This window comes from Gopherus evgoodei, chromosome 1 (genome assembly GCF_007399415.2).
Source record: "Gopherus evgoodei ecotype Sinaloan lineage chromosome 1, rGopEvg1_v1.p, whole genome shotgun sequence".
In the NCBI taxonomy this organism is placed as follows: domain Eukaryota; kingdom Metazoa; phylum Chordata; order Testudines; family Testudinidae; genus Gopherus; species Gopherus evgoodei.
Window position 1 is genome coordinate 94929202 of NC_044322.1, and position 25050 is coordinate 94954251.

The following is a 25050-nucleotide window of genomic DNA, read 5'->3' on the forward strand; positions in this document are numbered from 1 at the left end:
AATAATATTTAGAGTGTTATGTGGTTGTTCAGGATCTTTATGATTGATGGAATCTATTGTGTAGTCATTTTTATAATGACTCACATTTGTTGTTACTAACAAGGAAAAGGAGTGCGTGTTTTTATTTTATAATAAAGGTTGTCTTACAGTGACTAACTCCTTCCTTTGAACATAAACTAAAACCTGTGTACATGTGAATATGTTTTTAAAGTTGGCACACAGAGGGAAAAAACAAAGCCTGTGGAACTTGAGCAAATATGAAAAATATTCAACTTAAGAGAGCTGTCAAATAGCTATTATCCTTACTCGCAGTTTCTTGAAGTTCATCTTGATCACAAGGAAACGTCAAAAAACTATTATAAAAACCCAGTATATAATATATCTTGTTATAAAAGGAAACCAATTGAGTAATTCCACTCATATAGGCATATAACCAATTTTCTAGCATTGCTACTGAATATTTTATCAGCAACGAATGATAACACTAGTGAAATATTTTAACATGAAGCCTTGTAAACTGCCTGCCCCATATGTCAAAACATCACCTACCATAAATCAGAATTTAAGACTAGTATTTCTTGTTTAAGCATGCTACTTATTCAACAGAATCACTTGTGTGAACAAGCATAGATTAAAGTACACTAACTTAAGCAGCTTTGCCATCCAACTGATAGAGCTATAATTTAACCCCATTATCAGTGCTGTAATTTTCAGAGTGCTGAAATACCATGCCTGTTGAAAATATCATATGTTTAAATACTTTAACAGCATTTCCCATTTGAAGCTACTTTCAACTTTCAAATAAAACAGACAGGCACTTGTGTATTGATGAACATGCTTTTCATCCTACAAAGAAACTTTCTCTGTCAAATTATAGGTGTTTCATCAGTCGATTTATGAACACCAGAATTAAATAATCTATGCCACAGGAAAAAATAAACTGCATTATAAAACCACTTTTCTTTTATAATTTTATCTCCCACATTTATAGTTGGGATTTACTTTTGCCTCGTGTCTAGTAGCTTTCAGTTTAATATATCATTTTTGGCTGTCAAGGTAAGGGACTATTTCTTTCTATGATAATTATGCCTGAATCTCAAAAAGTTTGGCATGGAAGCACCCAAAAGACTGAACACTTAGTCACAGCTTATCCAGCCTTCTGGCACAAATGGGCTGAAAAATTCACCAAAAACAGGACATTTCTTACAAGACTTTCAGCACTTTCTGCTGCTGAGTAGTCCACAGTACTGCAGCTCCTCTTGTTCTAGTTCCAGCCCGAAACCAAGAGTGCTAAAAGTACTAAGCATCTGTTTGTTTTGTTTATAAAGATTTAGAAAATTTTGTGTACATCTCAGTAGTGCTTCTGGTTCTAGACAGAGCTTTGAGGGGAAAACAGGTTCCTATTTTATCTGGACAAATTCATGCATATGAATCATTCCTATGGCACTTAACATGGCAGCAGCGGGTTTCAGTTTACTAAATTTAAACTGACAAATTATGTAGACCATCCACAAAAACTAAACATTATTGCAAGTACTAGCATCTCTTCTCTAAGGGGGGAGAGAGAGAGAGAGATCTGCCCACAAGATCCAAGAAACAGAAAAAATAAACACCATTATTTAAAAGTTATGAAATTATATTTCAAAGTAGGAGCTCTCAATTAAACAATCACTCCTGTCTAACCCAGAGTTCTGTCAAATTTGATGACAAATGTTTCTTACAGACAAGTGGAAAAAGAAATTAACAGAAGTGTTGCTAGAGTCCTCCTTATAGGAGGCAAATAGGTAAAATCCATAAAGTTACCTGCCTCCTTTGGTGACAAGACTACACAGTTTGTGAACTCTAATCTCTTAGAAGGTAGGCAGAGAACTTTACAGTGAGAATAATTAAGAAAAAATATTATACTTGTCTGTAATCAAGATAATACCACAGAACCATATTATTGCCAAATTTATAGATTGAACAAATTGGAAGTCCAATGCTTAAAGATTGCTTCCAAAAATAGACCAGATGAATTTTTGCTATTTTTCTAACAAACTGTTGTAATACTAGACCAGGATAAAATGGATCATGCTGCCCTCTTGTGCTAGACTTGCAAAAGAGAGCAAGGCTTTATTCATGCTGGAGAACAGAAGAAGTGGAACATATGAAGCATTCTCTATGAAGTGGAAAATGTCCACAGTTTCCTCCTAAGAGCTAACCTGGAATGCATGTTCAGGCTCCCATACTGGTATCTGGAGGGAGGAGCAGAGGAAAGTTTGAAGAGCAAAGGGCAACTTGTATATTCCTTTAAAAGAATGCAAGTAAGTTTTATTAACCAATATAGACAAGCAATACATAATAAAGTCTGAAACCCAACAATGGGATATCACATATAAATCAAACATTATTATGACGACTCCATAATTAGGGGTCTGTCGAGATCCACAGCTAAAACTGAATTTCAGTGCCCTAATTTCCAATCACCACTTCTGCACGAAGAGTAAAATTTTCAGAAATGTTTAAGTCATTTAGGCACTTCGGTCCTATTTGCAATGAGATTTAGGCTCCTAATGTTATTATAATGTTGGGCTCCTATACAGCAGTTAAAAACCAACCTGCATGCTGGGACTCCCCAGGCTCCAACCTGAGCCCAAACGTCTACACCACAATTAAATATCCCCTTAGAACCACAATGTCTATTTGTAGTGTAGCTATCCCCTAAATCACTTCGGAATATAGGATGCTGGTGCTTTCCAATAATGTTACCAATAAGTAACACACTTAAACAATCGATTTTTACGTGTCATATTACATAATGCTAGACACTGCCTATGCAAAAACCTTTATTTTCATTATTAAAATAATATTTTTTAAAAACACAACACATTTTTCTATTGTTTCTTTTATTTCCTAAAACATCATGACACCTAAATTTCCAAAATTATTCCAGATTACCTCAATCATTCCTAATTTATACCAAGACACCTTTACACACTTCTGGAACTGTCAGAGCAGCATAAATGGGTTTTCATGTAAAGGAGAATCAGGCCCCATATCTCAGTCGTAAGTTAATCAGTAAAATATTATTTTTAAAACGTTTTTCCCATTAATTATCTTACCCGATTTGAGATATACCACTGGGAGATGATGGACGTGTCATGATTCATCACCTATTTCCCTTTTCCAATGTCACTTGCCTAGCCCTGCTTACTAGCCCTAACAGGAACTATTAGGTGCTCAACACTTTTGCAAAATCAAACCACTTATTAGTTGCCTAACTGGATTCAGGAGCCTAATTTAGTCCACCATTTTCAAAATCTTGGCTCTTGTATTTAGTATTACTGCTTATATTTTCAGTGGTCATATAAAGAATGATCCTGCTGTACAACAGAGAAGTAAAGAGATTGCTAAGATTGCTGTGGGGACGTTAACAATAAATTCCTTAACTTCTGCATTACTACAATCTTGTCCTTACTGGTGCATATAACAGTGTAAATATAATTGTGGCAGAGCTCTGACCTTGCTCCCGTGGGTCCTACGCTTCTAGGCGGTTTATGCTAGCCTCAGTGGCTCACTGTGACCCTCCACGTAGCCCTTCTCCCTCTAGGGCCAGGGTTACAGGGCTGGTCTACACTACGGGGGAAAAATCCATCTCAGATACGCAACTTCAGCTATGTGAATAACGTAGCTGAAGTTGAAATATCTAAGATCGAATTACTCACCATCCTCACGGCACGGGATCGATGTCCACGGCTTCCCATGTCGACTACGCAACTCCGTTGGGGTTAGTGGAGTTCTGGAAATCGATATAAGCGCGCTTGGGGATCGTTATCTCACGTCTAGGTGAGACGCGATATATCAATCCCCGAGCAATCGACTGCTACCCGCCGATATGGCGGGTAGTGAAGACACAGCCATAGTCTACTGAGCCCTTTTCATCATAGGCCTGCAAGGAGGTTGGTGAGAGAACTCCCATAGTCTCTGTTCAGCCTCCTGTCCTGACAGGGGCCTGACTTCCCCTCCCAGGAGATGTTCCTGTAGTGGTGAGTTGGGGGGAACCCGAGCCCACCCTCTACTCCGGGTTCCGGCCCAGGGACCCTAATGGTAGCAGATGTTGGCAGTCAACCTTTCACTGCCAGAGTTGCTACATTTCCCTGGGCCACTTCCCCACAGCTCTCCTGCTTCTCCCTTCTTCACCCTTACCTAGGGCTCCTTTAACAATGGTCTGAGGGTGTCTTCAGTAACCAGCCCTTCAGCTGCACTTCCTCGCCTCTGGCTCCCTGGCTCTTCCTTGTGTGACTGGAGTGAGCCCTTTTTATAGTATCAGCAGGGCCTTAATTAGAGTCAGGTGGTCACATTAACTGAATGGCCTCACCTGACTCTTTGCAGGTTAATTAGAGTCAGCTGTTCTCATTAGCCTAGAGTAGCCCCTGCTCTGGTCAATCAGGGAACAGAAAACTGTTAATCCAGTGGCCAGTATATCAGCCTTCTGCTATTCTGCTGTACCCAACTGGCCTGGGTCTATCATATAATATTACAAAAGCAACACAGTACTTTCAAAATAAAGTTGTAGTTCTTTTATTTAATAAATAAATAAATATTAAGAAGGCACTTCTTTTAATAAACGGAGACATCTTTGACCCAGGCAAACTTTGCTCCAGTTCAGAAGCTACCTGCATAGGAATTGATAGCAAAATGGAATCCATAAGGTGAAGATCTAAAATAAGATGCAAGGTTTTCCAGATGACTGAAAGATGGTGCAGATTTGGTGCTCAACACTAAATTGCAGAACTGCTGACTGCAGCAACTTTGAATAAGAACAACCAGAGTTTCATATGCCTTCTTAATGAGAGAAAAAGATGTACAAAAATACCTACACAAGAATATCGTGATATGCTACTGTTAGCAAATGATGTAGGAGAAGGAATGATGTACACAGAAATTATTCCTAAATCATAGAACAGGGGTCGGCAACCTATGGCACACATGCCAAAGATGGCACGTGAGCCGATTTTTAATGGCACGCTAGGGCCTGCCGGGACTCCAGTGTGTCAATAAAAATCCTGCCGGCGTGGCAAGCCGCAGGGTCCGCACTCCCAGGCTGGAGCATCCAGACGAGCGCAGCAAGCCGCTGGCCCCTCCCCTGCCTTCCCCTCCTTCCCCTGGAACTCTGCCGTCACAGTGGGGCAGTGTTTGGTTCCACAGGGAGGAAAAGATGCTCCCCGCTCATCCGGAGCCCTGCCACCACACGTCCAGCATTCTGAGAGGCAGGGCGGGGCTGCGCGCATGGCAGCAAGGCTACGGATGAGCGAGGAGCCTCATGGTAAAGGGTCCAGGGCTGGGGGGGGGGAGGGGGTTAGATAAGTGGTGGCGGCAGTCAGGGGACAGGGAGTAGGGAGGGTTGGATGCGGGGGTGGGATCCCGGGGGGGTGGTTAGGGGTGGGGTCTCTGGAGGGGGCAGTCAGGGAGCAGGGGCTTGGATGGGGGCAATGGAGTCTCGGAGTCTGTTAGGTGGTGGGGGGTGGATAGGGGTCAGGGCAGTCAGGGGACAGGGAGCAAGGAGGGTTCGAGGGGGCAGTTAGGGTGAAGGGGTCTCTGGAGGGGGTGGTCAGGGGACAAGGAGCTGGGGGGGTTGGATGAGTCGGGAGTTCGGGGGGGTTGTCAGGAGGCAGGGGTGTGGAGAGGGCTTGGGGCAGGCAGGGAGCGAGGGGGGATTGTATGAGTTCTGGGGGTCCTATCAGGGGGCAGGGAGCAGTTGGATAGGCATGGGAGTACGCAGGGGGGGGTCTTTCTGGGTGCAGGGGTGTGGATAAGAGTCGAGGCAGTCAGGGGACAAGTAGGGGGTAGGGTCCTAGGGGTGCTGTCAGGGGGCAAGGAGGCTTAGATAGGCGATAGGATCCTGGGGGGCAGTTGGGGGCAGTTAGGGGCAGGGGTCCCAGGAGGGGGTAGTCAGGGGACAAGGAGCGGGGGGGTTGGGAGTTCTGAGGGAGGCAGTCACCCTCTGCCCTGACCCCCACACACACACCCAGCCCTCTGCCCTGAGCTCTGTACCCCCACACACACCCCAGTCCCCTGCCCTGAGCCCTGTACCTTCCTCATACGCACCCAGCCCTCTGTTGACTCCTTCACCCCCCCCCGACTCCAGCCCTCACACTGGCACCCCTACACACTCAGCCCCCCTGCCCTGACACTTGCACCCCACTCACATGCCCCTAGTCCTCTGCCCTGACTCTTACACCCCCCACATCCCCAGCCCCCCCACATCCCATGCACCCCACACATCCCCATCCCCACCCTGAGCACCAAACGGGAGCTTCTGCACCCCCTCACCCCCACCTGCACCCCTCACACCAAATGAGAGCTGCCCAGGTAAGTGCCCCCACACCCAAATCTCCTACCCCAACCCTGAGCCCCCTCCTTCATTCTAGCTGCTGGCCAGACCCTTCACCCCCAGCCCTGTGCTCAGTGCACTCCCACCCTCAGCTCAGTACAGAGAGAGGAAGAGAATGGGCCAGAACAAGGGAGAAGGGTAGGTACCCACTGTATGTGGGCAGGGCCAGGACCCCAGACCCCACTGTCGGTCTGGGGTCCCGGCTGCCAGCCCCGCACAGCCCGCTGCCAGTCTGGGGTTCTGGCTGCCGGACCCTTGCCAGCCGGGGTCCCAGCCGCAGGCCCCGTGCAGCCCGCTGCTGGCTTAGGTGAACAGAACCCCAGGTCAGGAGCGGGCTCAGTGGGCCGGCGGCGTAAGATCAACATTTTAAATGAAGCTTCTTAAACATTTTGAAAACCTTGTTTATTTTACAATACAACACTAGTTTAGTTATATAATATATAGACTTGTAGAGAGAGACCTTCTAAAAAACATTAAAATGTATTACCGGCACATGAAACCTTAAATTAGAGTGAATAAAGGAAGACTCGGCACACCACTTCTGAAAGGCTGCCAACTGTCATAGAATAACTACTAATAATGGAAACATCCATGTAAAAGCCATAGAGAGAGCTGGGTAATAATGGTGGATTTGTTCTGTGCATAGCTGTTGTTAAAAAACAAATAATGATCTTTTACATCTCACTTTTTATCTATAGGTTTCAAAGTATGTTATAAAGCAGACTGGTAATGCAGACTGTAGGTAGCCATTTAATTCTATCCCATAGATATGACCTAGCGATTGTTATAATAAATTATGTTCATTGAGCTTACTACATGATGATTACATCTCCCCTCAGATGGAGTTACTGTACCTTGTTAAACACTTCAAAAGGGGGAAATGCTGCATATCTGGTGATATCCCCCTTGGCTGGTCCTGCCATTCCTCATGACCAGCTCCAACAGGCATCACACAAACAGAAATATCCTGCTCCACTGAGCACCAGCTCTCCACTCACCAGCCCCCTAGCTGAGCATACAGTTTCTCTTCGAGTCTTCCAGCCTAGACTGCCACCTACCCATAATGTTGGCCCACAGACATAACATGCATTTAGACATGCACAGAGGTATGTTCAAAAAATGGTACTATGGCTATCTACTGCACTTATAATCTCACATCTACTGCTTTTTACTTCACATGAACATTTATGCAAAGGAAAAATAATAATTCTCTCAATTAACAGCAACCTAGACTTGTTCTCACAATCCTGGAAGATGTGTTTTATAACAGAAAAACTACTATAGGAACACATCACATTATCCTTCCATTTCTCAAAGACCAGTGATTCTCCTCTTGGTATTTTTTTTCCCCACTCCTCCTCACTCTGCTTCACTTTCGCTTCCTTTCACTTCTCCCCCTCCTCAAATCTTATAATCACATTACAAATTTATCAGGTGTACTTTGCATTCCAACATCTTTCCCTTTTCCATTTAAGGATACTGACCCAGATTTTATCTTTTAAATTGCAGAGTTTTGTTTTCTATCCATTCTGGGTATGGGAGTGAGTTGTTTTTACAGTCACTGTCCAAACTGTTGTTTCCACACATTTTTGCACAGCTATACCATAGTTTAAATAGATTTTTTTAAATAATCTCTGTACACATCTTTGCCAGTCACAAATAATATTTAGGGTCAATTTTCCAATGAAAGAAACTACAGATTCCCTCACAAAAATGCACGTATGCTTGTTACACCCAGAAAAACTTAAAACTCATGTTCACAAATCAAGTAATTAGTAATACAACTGGTAGATAAGTGTGCAATACAAATATAACAGTTTCTGTCTGCATATGCAAATACAGGATTAGGTAGATATCCAGAATAAGATCAGTCAGTTACTAATATGCTTTAAATAATGAAACTCTAGCTTTCTAACTGATATGATGTAGTAGTAAATATGAAGATTTACTTTTTAAAAAGCAAAACTGTGTGAATATCAGAAGACTTCATTTGGATTACCATACATTTGTTTTATTTTTCTTATCATACTTAATGATGTATACTATGTAATTTTTTAAAACGTTCATCTTACCTATAGGGTTTCTGTCAAAGAACAACACTGGAGCTTTCAAAAGTGATTGAAACATTTTGTTGTGCAAAGTTTGACCAGCATTCACAAGAACTGTGAATACCAACAGACTTCTCACTATGCCAAACAGTACGGTAGCCATCGTCAATCCTAAAATTAAACAAAAACGGTCACAATATATACACAGATCTAGCTCTTTAATGATACAGTGCAAGAGCATTTTGGTTAAAACTATATCCATTTTGTTCAGAGTTGTGTTCAGACAGTTCACATGAAGCAAATCCTAATCTTAAAGCTTAAGACTCAGGATGAATGCTCTCTCCAGTAAGAAGCATTATTATAAACTTGTTAATAGTTTAATTTATCCTAAAATTAACTGTCAATTTAAAGAGTTTATTTTTATACCATTTACAAAGAGGCATGACTTTATACCACCACAGGAAATTTCATGAACTATCTGATAGTCTGTATACTATCCTTTGCACATCCATTCTGTCATGTAATTCTTTATACAGTATTACACGTAATCGTGGCTTATGTTGGTCACTACTGAAAAGTCAACATTTTCCAACAGGTATTAACCACATAGTGACCAATTATTTCCCATTCTAAGGATAGGGGAAATTGGCTATATTTCAGATCTCCCTGTATGGCAACAGTGGGAAATGGTGAGTTTTTAAATGTCAACCACTTTATATAGTCTATCAATTGTACCATGCTATTTGCAGTAGCTTCCGCTGGCTTAGAGTTCTACATCAGTAACATATCCTTTACTTTTCTGAATCTCTGTTTTACACAAAGGTTGAGAAGGAAATACTGTAGCATTTATTTCCCCCCACATCACGCAGGATCTGAAACAAAACATAGCCTTTTGCAAATATTCAGAAATGGTAACAATAGGCAGAGATCACATTAGACTATTAGATATATCCTTTTGCATTTGGTTTTTAAGATTTTTTTGGATTGAGGTTTAAATTGATTTCTGTAAAATGAACATTGTACCAACCTATTGTTTTCGATTAAAAAAAAAATTCTATCGAGATATCTTAAAATTTCAATAGATCAAATATATCTTTATTTTGTTAGCATACACAAATCTTGCCTTAAATCTGTATAATTACTTTATTATTTGTAAAATGATTTGATTGTACAATCATAAAATGCCAGATTCTGCTACCCTTACTCATAATGTGTAGCCCTGTGAAACTGTGTAATGCCGACCCTGGTCGTCGTGTGGGATTGGACCTGGGACCACTGGAGCTTCATGCATGAGCCTCTGCTACAGAGGTGGGCAAACTACCGTGGCCCGTGGGACGTTCCTGCCCAGCCTCTGAGCTCCTGGCTCAGGAGGTTCACCCCGGACCCTCACCTGCTGTCCCCCCTCCTCCGCAGTTCTGTGTACCTATCAAAGATGCTTTATTTTGCTACAGAACTTCAGAAGGAACATACCCACCGTGACTTTTAAAAAGCCATCACTGTATATAAACAAAAACTGGAACACAGAGTTGCAGAATGAAGATCAATTTCTAATCCCTCTTGCCCACACATATAATGATTGACGATTTAGCTGAAACAACCTATTAGTATAGACAACAGCCACAAGTTTACAGTGACTGCCTTTTTGAATACTCAATTCCTGGTTTACCTTCCAAAATCCAGTACAGAGCAAATTAGGAGTCTACATTCAATCTATTGCTTCTACTAGAGTTTTTTTTTTTTTAATTATTCCAATTAATTTAGTCAGGAAACAAGGCTCAGTCTGCTAATCTGCTCAGACAATACTGAATCACTGTTAGAAATCCTATTTTCCCACACTGCTACTTAAAGTGTTCCTTTCAAAACCCTCTATTATAATGAAGCAAATGATTAAAATATTTTTACCTGCATATATTCCTAAATAGAAGCTAAGATCTAGATGTCTAGTCTCATTCATTCCACTATTTCCATGTGCTGTGACATTCAGCTTTTCTTGCTGGTTTGACCTACAGAAATGTATGCAAAAGATAAATTATCATCAATATAAACAGGAAGATCACTTAAGCCAGGCATTATCTAATCATTCTGAAACTGGAAAAACATACCTGAAGTTTGCCATATCCCTGTACATTTATTATATTATTCACATGTACCTTCTACCACTTTTAAATTGAACTTCAATCAAGATCTCCAATTCTAAATATCATTTGAGTTCATGCTGTCATGGATTATACATGGATGCAGACTATTATGAGTCACACTTTTACTGCAAGAACTTTATTTTCTCCCACAAATAAAATAGGAGGGGATTAGAAGGAAAGTTGAACAAACTTTGAATTTTCTTGAAACAGGCTTCCCCCCTCCCCTACATATATTACTGTTTTCTATTAATTATACAGCCCTTCTCTGCAAGAAGTCAAATAACCTACCAGTATGAAAGCCACCAATCCTGAAGCACATAAGCAACCTTGAATAAATAAAATCAAACATTTGCATTAATTTATAAAAAGTATATAGTACCAGAGAACTAAAATTTCCTCAGTCATTGTTCTATGTCCCCCTGATAAAATCTGTCATTAAAAAAATATGCTGCCCATCCCAAACCAGCCCCTTCCCTCCCCACCCCCTCTCCATATACTATACTGAGCTGGTGGTGCATATATATTTAAGGCCCAACCTCATTCTTCTGTTAGTTGTACACCTCACTGTATATTTAGTAAAATCAAATACTAGGCATCCATATGAAAGTGCATGAGCTGATTTTTCCAAGACCAGCAGTGATTTGCAGGGAATATTAGGAGAGCTAGAACCCTCAGTCTCCAGAAGGAAAGAAGTTACCTGGTTATGAGAACTGCATGATGGTGAAACAAGGGGAAAGCAAGACGTTCAACAAAAAACAGCCATAACAACTCTCTCTAACAGATGTTCATTTATATAGCAAAGGGCTGGGTCTTTCCCTTCCTAAACTCCCTATTGTAGACATCTCCCAAACTGCTTCTTGCTTAGTACATACACTCACAGGCATAAGAGCCAACTCCTGATGTTATCAGTTCAGAACTTTATTTTTATAGGAGATAATTAGGAACACAATGTTAAAAGGATGGAAAAACTGAAAAGAACTCCCCAACCAGAGATGACTATGATCTTACAAGCTCTGTAACAGAGCTTAATTTATCTCAAAATCTACCTCTGTTCAATTCAATTAAAATACTGTATGTCTACCCAGAGAGATCAGATCATATTCACCATCTTCCCAAACATAGATGGTCTCAATTCAATGACCCTGTGCAAATTCTCTTATTTCCTCAAACTTATCTTCAAAGCCAAGACCAATCATGTCCACAGAATTCCTTTGAACTTTCTCACCACAACACAGTAACAAGTCCACATCATACCATCCTCAAAATAACTTCACTGGTTCCCCATTCACTTCAGGATACAGTTCAGAATTGTTCTCCTTGATAAAAACTCCTTCACAAACTTGCTCCAGCTTGCCTCAGATGTATAGTCTTCCTCTATTTCCTATTCCCTACTCCTTCTGCTTGGTAAACAACAGCCTCTGACCTCTTTCCATAATCTTCTGTTTGTTGGCAGGAGGAGTTCTCCTCCCTAGCTCTTATGTCAGGAACAGCCTCTATCACTCTGTCTCATTAGCCACACAGCATATTTCAGTTCTGAACTGAAAACACATTTTCTCCCATAGCTATACCTCAAATGCAATCTATGGCTGCCATTATTTTTATTTAATTTAGTAATTACATAATGTATCTCTGAGAAGGGTAGTGGGATACAATTTGTATGAATGGCAATATAAAATAAATTATACAACACAAAATGCTTTAAATTGATCAGTAGGACTTTGAACTGAGGATTATTACCCTAATGTGCCATCGGAGTACAAATTTAAACTACAGAAACCACATTCAGATATTATCAGATTTGATCAGGTATACTGCCAAGTATTAACATGATTATACATAAGAGCATCATGTATCAAAAGCTTTTCACTTAAACATCAAAACAGCTATTCAGTACACAATGTTAATGTAAACACAAAACATAAATCCATTCTTTATTATTTGTGGCATCCATCAGATATCTTACCTGTGCCAAAATATTTAGAAGTAAAAGTATAAAAATTACAAAGTAGTTTGCTCCAGCAGCAAAATATTTCCTGTAAATCTTGAAGTTTATTTTTCCCTCAGACCGGCTCTCTTCTGGCAGTGCAGTCACCAAAGGTTCAGTCTATAAAAAATAAAATGGATAAGAAAACTAATGCTAAAATTCATATTAAAGTCATGGTTCCAGAAAAAGTTACTGATAGATCATAGTTGTGAATCAGCAATATTGTAAATAAGGAGATAAAATTATACTTATTAAAATATTTTTAAAATGTTAGCATTGTGACAAAAGCAACAGAAGACAGGAAATTCAATCTAACAGTGCAGTACTACTTCAAGAATTTGACTCTGCAAAACGGGATTCTGGGGTTCCATCTTTTTCTCTCAGTGACTCCATGTTAAAAGTACTTAGTTTACAAGTAACTAGATGTTTGTTCTAACTGCCAGTGCTGCAAACTAAACCTCAACTGAGAGCCAACCTGAGTTTTTTCTCTCTTGTGTATCAACATCAGTAATAAAGGTTCCAGAGACCAAGATCACAATGTGGGAAAGAATCCAAATTCAGAAAGAGAGCTTAAGCATGTATTTAAATACTTCCCTGAATAGGAACAGTTTAAACATGTGCGTTTCTGAATCAAGTTCTTAAAAAACAAACAAAAAAAAAAAACTATAGTCAAAAACTGTGCACCTTCATCTCTTTAATGGATCAAACTCAACAGGAGCAACTCCCTTGAAACAGTTCAGATTGCAAGAGCCACAAAATTCCAGTCAATTTCTTCTAATAAATTCTCCGAATAGTAAGTGCCCACAAGGGAGCTTTTAGTGGGGAAAACAGAAGGAGAGGATGACAAATGAAGAAAATTAGTTTGAGGAACAAGGAAAAAGAAAAGTTAATTATAGTGAACACTGAAAAAGCAAAGAGAAAAAGGAAGAGAGACACACAGACATGAACATAATACAGTGAAATACACAATGTTTCATTTAGATGTCCAGGGATATGATTGTGTAGGAACAGGGGGAATGACAGACCCCCATTGCGGATGGGAGGGGAGCAGAGGAACTCAGTATACACACACCTAGGAGAGAACGATAATCTGTTCTGGGTTTGTATATTACTACTGGCATTTTGCATGGCCTGGGCTGTGATGCTGGCAACCAGGTGCCAACTCATGCCAAAGCTTTAAGCCTCAGCTGAGCACTGACAATTCATTGCTGGAAACCAGTCTGTTTCACCTGCGTATTAGTATGGTTAAGATGGGTACGGGACTTATAACAATATGTTTAGTGTTTAGACTTTATGAAATGCTTGTAAGTGAGATTAATGCATGCAGCAACTTAAAATAACTTTATTAAATGCTATAAGGTAATATTAAAGTTTTTGCTTTGTAACTGTAAAAACTGTTTGCTCTGAAACTGTGAACCTGTCAGGGGGGATCATCTTCTCCTCATCAAGAAGGGCTATCATAATTAAATGAGACACTAAGGGACATCATAATACAAAGACTTTGTTAATTGGCTTTCATAGCCATGAAGAGGCTACTTGCAAAAGGGCTCATCCCATCAGCTTTTGAATTCTGGGAGAAGGAAATAAAAATAGTCGACAAGAAAAATTTTCAACTCTCTTTTGCTTTTTGGACTTTTACACGGCCGGAGCTACGAAAGAGAAGCAGATACCCCAGAGCCAACCGTAAAAGACAGTCATAGCTGATAGATTACTACAGTTCTGTCACCTTTTGGAAACCTGCTTTTACCTTATAATAATTCTCTCATTTCTTTTTCCTAGTTAATAAATCCTTAGTTAGTTTACTATAGGATTGGCTACAAGCACTCTCTTTGGTGTGAGAGCTAAGGTATAAATTGACCTGCAGTAAGTAACTGGTCTCTTGGGACTGGAAGCTACTTGCATGTGTTGTGATCTTTGTTGTACTGCAACCAACTATCACTAAGTCCAGCTTGCCTGGGTGGCCAGACAGCTTGGAATGCCCAAGGGGATGTCTGTGACTCCACGGTGAGTTGTTATAGTGAATTAGGAGTGCATATTTGTTACTGGGTTGGTGAAATCTAATTACAGAATTCACAACCAGCTTGGGGTCTCTGCCGTGCTTCTTGACAGTCTGCCCTGAGGTTGGCTCTCAGATAGCATGCTATGGGCACATTTGATGAAAAAATTGAGCCCATCGGCTTTAGTACCAGCTGATGGGGAGGGAGTTTAAACAAATATAACCAATCACTGACAAATTACAGTAAAATATCAAGTTTTGTTGGCCTAAAATTAATATTCTAAACAGTCTTAAAATACAGAAAACAAAATACAGAGAAGAACCCTTGCCCCTCCTTTTTATTTATTTTTTATATGTATGTATATATTCTCTTTTTTAGGACAAGACTAAATAATGGTATTTATATGCACAGGGATGGAGAGCACATAGCCCAGGGTTTCTCAAAGAGGGTTCACCGCTGTGTAGGGAAAGCCCCTGGTGGGCTGGGCCAGTTTGTTTACCTGCACCATCCGCAGGTCCGGCCAATCGCAGCTCCCACTGGCCAAGGATCACTGCTCCGGGCCAATAGGGGCTGCTGGAAGCTGCACGGGCCGAGGGACTTACTTGCCGCTGCTTCCAGCGGCTCCCATTGGCCCGGAGCCGTGATTGGCGGCCAGTGGGAGCCGTGATCGGACGGACCTGCGGACGGGGCAGGTAAACACACCGGCCTGGCCCGCCAGGGGCTTTCCCTAGACAAGCAGCAACCCCTGTTTGAGAAACCCTGACATAGCCCTTATGTATACACATATTTATAGCCCATCTCTCTGGCTCAGGGGGTTAGAGCAATGGTCTGGGAATGCAAGGGTCACAGATTCAGTTCCATGTGTGCCAGGGAAGCTGTTTCAGATTCAGAATCTCCTCACTGGTGGCTTGTCTCCCTGCTTCAGTGGTCATCTCTCCTCAATGTTAGCCTACCCGATCATAAGAATATCACAGTTTGAAAAAAAATTAAGTAATATGTTAATTCATATTTTATGTACTCACAGGTGGCTGATCTACTGTTCCATCTTTCTGTGACTGCACCAAGGAATCTTGTGACCAGACAGAGGACTGTGAAAAGGTGCGGTTCCTTGCTGACTTCATAGTGGGGATTCCAGGAATTGGTGACTGTTCAACCTCTTCATTTTTTTTCAAAAGGGAAGCAAAATCGATTCCAGAATTCAGGAACTCTGAATAGGTCCCTTTCCCCACCATTTTACCCTACAGCAAAATATTTTTTAAAATGTTGTTCACATTGTGTGTGCATATTCTGTACAGGGTGAATTTAACAATCTGTTGCATACCTCTTCATTACTGGAGCCTCATGGTTTTTGACACATGTACTGTCTGTAAATAAAAGCTCAAGAGATTTCTTAGAAACCCTCACCTCATAACACTGAAAGGTTAAATCCTTCCAATTATCTATTCTTTTTCTGTAGCAAGGCATAACAGGCAAGATCATTACCTCCTGCAAACCAGCCCCTTCATGCCAGGTAAATGGGTCAGAGTGCTATAAAGGGACGCAGATCTGGACGGGGTGGGAGATTCCTTCATTGCAGGACCTGCAGAAGGTAGCTTTACAGCTTAGAGACAGGCTTCCGTATCATAAACAGGTCTCTTAGCTTATGCGATATGCCAGGGGTTGTGGAGCCTCCCAAGAACTGGGAGGTCTTAAAGCTACCTTAGCCCTCTTTACTCCCCATGCTCTTAGAGGAGCCACACAGAATTTCACCCATGTGTTCCAGCCTAAAAAACCCCAACACAATCCAATCTTTTGCACCTATGCCAGAGATTACTGTATCTTCAAGGTGATCTGACAAGGAAAAAAATGGGTGTTGTGGCCCTTTTTTTTTTTTTTTTTTTTTTTTTGCAACTTTATGAAGTATAATGAAGGCCTAAAGGGTCCTGTTTCTCCCAATCTTAAAAAATAGGGGGACAATCCTGCATTTTTATTTTTTTTTTTTAAATCTTGAGTATTTAGGACCCTCAAGTCTGGGGCTCTCTGCTTTTGCTGGAAGACTCGTTGGTCTCAGATATATATGGCCTTTTCTCAGCTTTTAATTAAAAGGGAACTGAGGTGCAGAGTCTAATTAATACAGTTTCTCCTGCTCTTCCCGCTGCCCACCTATTTATTAAGGCACTAAAATAAATCTTAACAATGAACAAAGTTTTAAATACTCAATAAAAATCACTTTCCTACAAGCAGAATATACAATATGATAATATACCAGTTCAAATTTTTCAGGCAAGATATTCCAGGGCCACCCAGAGGATTCAGGGGGCCTGGGGCAAAGCAATTTCAGAGGCCCCTTCCATAAAAAAAAAGTTGCAATACTATAGAATACTATATTGTCGTGGGGGCCCCTGCAGGACCCGGAGCCTGGGGAAAACTGCCCCACTTGCCCCCCACTCTGGACAGCCCTGAGGTATTCTAAGAAAACTCTTCTCAGCTTCTGTTGTTAATAACAGATACACTTAAAGAATATCTTTAGGAGACATAAAATACATTTATAAACAGTAATTATATTTTATAGAAAATCACTTTTCCTAACTCTTCACATTTTTATCTTCAGGGTATGAATAAGTAGAAGCAACAGCTGAGTTTTAAAAGCTAGCCAGTGATATCAGTTACCTCTTTTAAAATCAAAATCTGGTTTACAGCATGGAGGTACTGCAACTGATGAGTCACTAAAATAGAGACCTTTTGGTGCAAGGCCCGATAAATACACCTGAAAACAGAAGGAAAGAAACTGACAGCACATTAATGTTCTAAAACATTTTTGTACATTGCAGAAATATTTATAAAACTACATATATTAATTACTTTGTCTTCAAGGAAGAAAAATACCACCACAGGCAGACATCCAAAATAATGTACTTGTCAAAATTATGTTAACTTGGCATGTCTCTAATACACTGAACACCGCACTATGGGAATCTCTTATTTAAATACTGTATTCTTACAAAGTAGTGAAGTAAACCAAATTGTGAATGAAAATTTCTGATTTTAGAGAAAAGAGATTACTAAGAAAATCTTATAATTCTGCATTAAGCCTATTATTAATACATGTACATGTCTTAAAGTAAACAGGGCTACGAGCAGAACAGACCTATTTAATCAAAATGAAATTCACAGAAGTGAATGAAGTTAGGCAACATATTGTAGTGTAGACAATTATCCAAAACAAGGGCAACATTCAACTTCTGTGAGCTAAATTTCCAAAAGTTTGTGGCGTATGTAATTAATACTAACAGGAGGAGTGAACATTATTATTATTGGCCTGGACCATATTGACTCAAATATGTGTATAGCGGGGGATCCTTCAAGCATAGCTCACCCTCTTCCATCCCACCATCACAGCAAGGGAGCTCACCTGTCTCTGTGGTATCATCCCTCTCTCATGCCCCAGATGAAGGGGTGACCAGGCCATATTTCAGTGTGTGGCATTGCGACCTCACACAACTGAGAAATAATGCCCTGAAATTTTGTGAATAGTAAGGTAGCCTACACACAGACAGCAGGATCAAATTTATTTAAAGTAGAATCACCTTTATTGAAATCAATGTACTAATGGCCCCATTCCATCTAGATTACATTAGAAAGTCTCATTTTGTAAAGGGATAGAGTTGCTCCAAAAAAAAAAAAAAAAAAGGGTACTACCTGTTCTTAAAAACCTCCAACAACAGGAAGTCTAGTTAGGTCCTTTGGAATCCTATTCCAGTGGTTAACTATCCTTACAGTTAGCAAGTTTTTCCTGATATCTGATCTCTCTCTCTCGTTGCAGATTTAGGGCTTGTCTACACAAACAATTAGATTGCAGCAAGATGGGATGTGAATCTACCATGCACTAGCCTGCTGTGGTCTACCTGTCCGTGTGCACCCTGCAGATGCACATTAACAGTTCGTCACAATGCTTTGATCCAGCCCTCTTTGAAATGGGACCAGCTCAAAGAGTAATATCAAACAGTTAATGTGCATCAAAAGAACACACAGGGACAGTTAGACTGTGGCAGGAATAGCAAGGGAAAGATTCACACCCCACCTTCACGCAATCTAATTGTTCATGTAAACAAGCGCTAAACTGATTACTTTTTGTCCTATCTTTAGTGGACATGAAGAACAATTTACTGTCCTCTTTATAACGGCCCTTAGATTTTCTTCCCAGGGGGCCTAACGTACCAGTTCTTTGTTAAAGTATGCTTTTTTTTAATCCTTTGTTCTGCTGCTCTCACTCATTCCTTTCCTTAAAATTGTATATCATTTCATGTTCACTTTAATCCAAATTGCTTTCCACCTTCAGAAGCACAATGAATTCCTCCACATTAGTCAGAAGCAAGACTAAAACGTGGAATTTCCCTCCAAAATTACATTATTCTGAAGTGCAGATTTGGCAATTGTCAAATCTTGCCCCATTGACATGTTTACGGTCCAATATTTCACAAACTCGCCAAGCTAGAAACAGGAGCTTTGTCTCATTGGAAAAGAAGATTCTCAGATTTCCCTGGAAATGATACTTGCTTCTACCACTGGAAGGACTCAGGATATCATCATCACTACAAATCTTAGAATCTAATTTTATAAATACATGATTTTAGTCATTTGGAAGTTTTTTTAAAGAGATACCAACTTCAAAGAAGCAACATTTCGGTCTAAATTTTTTTACCTGCTATTGTTCCAAGTAGCACCTAAGATTACTACCATAACTGAAAGATTAGAGTGGAAAAAAGTATCTCAATTTGTTTATTCTTTTCAATCTTTCCTCTCCATAGTATCAATTAAGTTTAGTCAATTTCAAAAATGAAATATTTAAATTGATCAGTGTTATTACATTTATTAGATATAACTTTGTTCTCTCCCTCCAGGTCCTATACATTGGCACTCGTGATAAGTAAGGATGTGCCAACATTGCCTGCACTTTGGACTACAGAGAGTCTGAATAGCAGCATGCAACAAAGCGCTGCATTTGTAACTCTCCTATGTGGACACTGATGGCATGAACTAAAAGGTTCCTCATTCTCACTAATGTAATCCTGTTTGAAGACATTTTTTAGTTTTATTTTTTCACCTCTGCAAAAAACACAACCCTGAAAGAGAGAGAAAGAGCGCGCGAGAGAGATTGAGTGAGCTATGTACACATTTTAAATTGTGTATTTCCCCCTGAGCGTTCTCTTTTTGGCACCTTATGCACATGCTTAACTGTACTCCTGTCAATCCTATTGATTTCAATGGAAATATGGTTGTGAAGTTAAGCACATGCACAAATGTTTGCAGGATCAGGGCCTTTGTTATTGATTTATATTTGTTTTGTTCATTCACTCTTATTTTCTACTCTTTTTCCTGTCAAGTATTAAGGGTTTGGGGAGTAGGAGCCTCAAAGTATTTCTGCAAATTTCAGTGACTTTTATTTAAACAGGTTTTCAGAAACTAAGTAACAAAGTCTTTTACAAATGCAGGTCAAAATTCTCTACAACTTACTAAAGAACAAAATATGTGGTATACCATGAGGAGATGCTGAATGCACAAACTTCTATGATGCCATTTCTCCTTTCACACTTATTTTGCTACATATATTCCCATTTCATGAGATGCTTCAGCATGAACTGTGGTGTACTAGTGATATAGTTGAACTACAAGGAAAAGAACTAGCATAATCTCTAGTTATTATGAGATAGATAATTTGTGTAAAGCAAATTACACAATCTACACAAATCACAACTTTAGAGAAAATGGAATAGTTGAACTTGGGTTTGGGTTGGCCAGATAATACTACTTTGTTTTATTTAGCATTAATATATTGAAATCTGTTCTGGTAAAATCAAAAGGAAGAGCAGGTTAGAGTTGGTGAAATAACATGTTCATTTAAAGTTCTCATTTAAAAGTTCTCCACTTCTCTCATCCCATCCATTGCTCTTTGCTCTGCTGTTCACACAATTGCTATCAGGACTCAAAAGTGCTGTCTTTGAAACATCCCACAGCTTGATATTCTACAAATACAAAAGATCATGCTCAGAGTTCAGTTCTATCTAGCATGGTTGGGAACCAGCAGACTTTAAAGCATATGCCAAAATTTGTTACTCATTTCAGCTAGCTGCTGAATGCCAATAAAATGAAGACCAGGGTAGGCAACCTATGGCACAGGCGAGCTGATTTTCAGTGGCACTCACACTGCCCAGGTCCTGGCCACCAGTCCGGAGGACTCTGCATTTTAATTTAAATTTGAAATGAAGCTTCTTAAAACATTTTAAAAACCTTATTTACTTTACATACAACAATAGTTTAGTTATATATTATAGACTTAGAGAAAGACGCCTTCTAAAAACGTTAAGATGTATTACTGGAACACGAAACCTTCAATTAGAGTGAACAAATGAAGACTCGGCACACCACTTCTGAAAGGTTGCCAAACCCTGATGTAGACCTTTCCCAATTCTACAGCTGTTATGGAGGTATCAGAAGAAAACTTCTGCTTTCAAAGAGGTATCCATGAAGACTGTGGATAGAAAAAAATGGTTACTAACCTTTTTGTAACTGTAGTTCTTTGAGATGTGTTGCACGTCCATTCCAACATAGCTGCGTGTATGCCTCAAACACAGTCACCAGAAAAGTTTCCCTCAGTGTATCCGCTGGGACAGCTCTGGTGCAATGCACTTTTAGTGCCAGTATAATGGGCCTGGCCAACCCTGCACCCCCTCAGTTCCTTCTTTCTAGCCAACTCTGGTGTAGAGAGGTAGGAGGGAGGGTCTCGGAATGGACGTGTGCAACACATCTTGAAGAACAACAGTTACAGAAAGCTTAGTAAACTTTTTTTTTTCTCTTTTGAGTGATTCCACATGTCCATTCCACTGTAGGTGACTCCCAAGCAGTTGTATAGGAAGTGGGATGGACGTGGTGACTGTAAAACAGCTTGACCAAAACTGGCATAAACCTAGTCTGTTGTACAATGAGTAAAAAACATATGCACAGACGACCAAGAAGCCACTCTGCAAATGTCCTGAATAGGCACCTGAGCCAGGAATGCTGATGCTGAAGATGCTTGCACTCTTGTGGAGTGGGCAGTCAAGATAACTGGTGGCGGAACACCCAACTGATTATAACACGTGAGAATGCATGATGTGATCCATGACAAAAGTCTCTGAGCAGAGAGAGGTAGACCTTTCACCCTTTCAGCGATCACTGTGAAAAGTTGAAGGGATCTACAGAATGGTATGGTACCGACAGTGGGGAACAGCAAGTACCTCCCTTCCTGTTGAGGTAGAACATGGCTGCAGTGTTGCGCCTATAAGCACCTTCCCGAAATATGAGGCAAAACTGCTTGACAGACCAGGCGAACTGCCCAGAGATCTCTGACACTGATGTGTAGCGAGAGTTCTTATGGAGACCATAGGCCTTGAGTCGCGAGTGGCCGTAAGTGTGCTCCCCAACCTAGTGCTGATGGGTCCAAGACCAGGGAAATTGGCGGATGGGACTGTGAGAAGGGAATGCCCACGCAAATTGTCTATGGGTCCAGCCACCAACTGAGGGAGGTGAGGACCAGAGAAGATAAAGTGATGACCAAGTCCAAATAATGGCGGTTAGGTGCATACGCTGAGGCCAGCCACAGCTGGAGGGACCTGAGGTGTAGTCATGCATGCTGCACCAAAAACATGCATGAGGGCATGTGACCCAACGGCCTCAGACAAGAACAGGCTGTTATAATGGGATGGTCTCTGAGGAGTACTATCAGGGATGCGATTATCTGAAACCAGCCTTCTCGGAGGAAGGCTCTGACTTAGGAGAAATCGAGCACCATTCCAAAAAAACACTATCTTCTATGGAGGTAGATTTCTGTGCATTTATTAGCATGTCTAAAGCCTGGAATGTTGACTAAATGAAGTAGAGTCCATGATGGCCTCACTGAGGGTTATCCTTGACAGGCCCACCAGGGTCAGGATGACAACCAAATTATAGGAGGACTCTTTGACTTCCTCCACCTGTATGTCCAAATTTTGGACCGTCCTTTTCAACAAGTCCTGGTGGGCCTTCTAGTCATTATGGGGAGGTGACGTACCTGCTCCCAACACGGTAACGTCAAGAGAGGAGACAGAGGAGCCTCACACTGGCTGAGGGCACTCCTCCTCACCTTCTGTGCTGATTGGATCTCAATGCACCTGCTCCTGGTATATGGCCATGGCCTTGGTACCAAAGTCTGGATTGGGTGCTACCCAAAGGTGTGGGGGTGCCCTTCCTTCAGAGGTCAGCAAATAGGAATGCCTTGACTGGGGTTCCTGCATTGGGGGAAAAGCCCATAGGTTCCAAAAAGGCCACTGCATGGTCACAGGCCAGTGATCAGGAGGCCAAGTACCCGATGGTATTCCATGGCCCAGGTGCACAGCCAGGTACAGACGACTTGAGGACAGGAGTACAACCCCCTTCTGACTCTGATGACAAGGAGTCTCTCCCTGGCAACCATGGCTCAGTGGTTCCCACCGATCCTGCCGAAGTCTGCATCATTGGAATGGACATGTGCAATCACAGAAAGAGCTGTTCTCCAAGTCTTCCTCCCTCATAACAGATCTTGGTTTTTTACTCTAGAGTTTGGAAAAGCAGACTGAAAAGAACTTTTATTTCTTTTCTGAGTTTCTAAATATCTCATTCTACATGCCATTCAGCAGCAATGGGAGATCACATGCCAATGAACCAATGTCGTCTAGCCTCTTTATGGCGTTTATTGGTAGGAAAACATTATTTGTACTGCAATAACAGCTAGTAGCCCCAGTCATGGACCTCACTGTGCTAGGTACTGTATGAACTCAGAAATAATGGATCTGGAACTATCAAGCTGGAAGATTAACCTCTAAAACAGTACGTATGCCCTTTCCTTTCTTCTTTGCAGTCTATGTAACGAAAATTGAAGACATTAAAATTGGAAGTAGCCCTCCCACAAGAAGCAGAAAAGGAAACAGTGTAGCTCAGTGTACATGGGAATGCAGTGGAGAGCATCAGAATATATGAGCTTTATAAGTGATCAGGGATGCACACCAATCATAGAAGGCAAAATTCTCCCCTGCACACAAGTCTAGCACAAAGCCTATATGCCACTAAAGTCTTATTTAAGACCTACAAAGCAGGTAGTGCTGGCTCACAGAAGTGTATTTCAGATACTGAAACAACAAAATCAGTCTGATGGAATAAGAATGTGAAAAAAAATACATATTTTGAACCCAACTTTCAAATGGTCTGAAAATGCAGCTGCAAATCAGAGAACCACCTACACCAATAAGTATTCAGATGTATAATTATCTAAACCTAAATGTTACTTTTCTGCATGGCTATGGAAGTGTGTGCAAGATTGAATTTGCATCCACTAAAGAAAATCATGACAAACGTAGATATGATCAAGAAAACAATCCAAAGCTCACTGAAGTCAATGGGAATCTTTCTTCAGACTTGCAACAGGCCTTGGATGAGACCTGTCAATAGAGATAGGAGCATACCAGGTACATTGGCCTACTTAACTGTTCTTGAGTTATCTATCTGGGCTTGCAGAGAAGACCTCTGAAAGCAGAAATGGGAGAAAAGAAAAAAACCCACAGTAATTTATGAGAAAGGGAACCTGATTCTCACAAAGAACAGCTCTATTTTCCTTGGGAATAAGGGAAGGGTTAGATTCCCCTTTCTTCTATGGGGAATGTGTTTTCTCTTTTCTTTCTCCTCATACTGCTCTCAAGTGTCTAGACAAGAGGACATGACTCCTTATTTCATTTGCCTGAGATGGGTTAAACTATCAAGAATGAGAGAAGAGTAAAATAACTCAAGAATTTAAAAGAGAAGGGAGACGCTTCTCCTAGCCACTTAGAAGAAACAGTTGCAGTTAACAACATAAAGCTCTAACAGGGTAAAAAAATGAATGAAAATTCTTTGTTTCTTTCTTCAGGTATAGACTGAAACATTATAAACTAATGTTTGGTTGGTACTAGGGATTAAAACTTGCTCAACAAATGTAATATTGCCCTATGAAATTTGCCATTTTGCTCCAAGGAAAATGGCACTTTTTTTCTTAAAGAACATATAGTCCTATTTATTATGGCCTCAAAAACAGATTATGGATTCAAGTGAGGAATGAAACAGCATGAACAGGTAACTGCTTCCATACAAATATCTTAAAGAATAAGTTCAGGAAGAAAATACTGATAATATAAGATACAGAAGGAGAATTGTCTCTAAAAACAATGTTTTTTTCCAAATTTCCCCATTTGGAAACAGTAAATCTAAATTAAAATTCAAAGGAAAACAAAATAGTAACATACTTTTCAAACAAGTGTCTGCTAACTTCTGCATCTACTGCACTCAGTGGATCATCCAAGAGGTAGATGTCTGCATCTTGATACACTGCTCTACAACATTTAAAGAAATGTTAGTCAAGTCAGTGCCAAATACATTCTTATAGTTAACTTGCTTATATTAGTCACTAGTGTCTATGATAGGTACCACCAGATATTACAAGAAACAATAA

The 25050-nt window shown here is 40.6% G+C and overlaps 1 protein-coding gene across 2 annotated transcripts in view; it reads right to left on the reverse strand.

Annotated features, from left to right (window-relative positions):
* The window catches only part of ABCC4 (ATP binding cassette subfamily C member 4), a 221236-nt gene that overhangs the window by 120748 nt on the left and 75438 nt on the right, over positions 1–25050 (reverse strand). For both annotated transcript variants that reach the window (XM_030567487.1, XM_030567495.1), the window contains 7 exons: positions 24845–24931; positions 17190–17286; positions 15563–15778; positions 12523–12663; positions 10848–10885; positions 10324–10424; positions 8446–8592 (listed from right to left, as the gene is read on the reverse strand). In XM_030567487.1, the coding sequence (XP_030423347.1) occupies positions 8446–8592; positions 10324–10424; positions 10848–10885; positions 12523–12663; positions 15563–15778; positions 17190–17286; positions 24845–24931 (827 nt within the window). The remainder of the gene's footprint in view (positions 1–8445; positions 8593–10323; positions 10425–10847; positions 10886–12522; positions 12664–15562; positions 15779–17189; positions 17287–24844; positions 24932–25050) is intronic.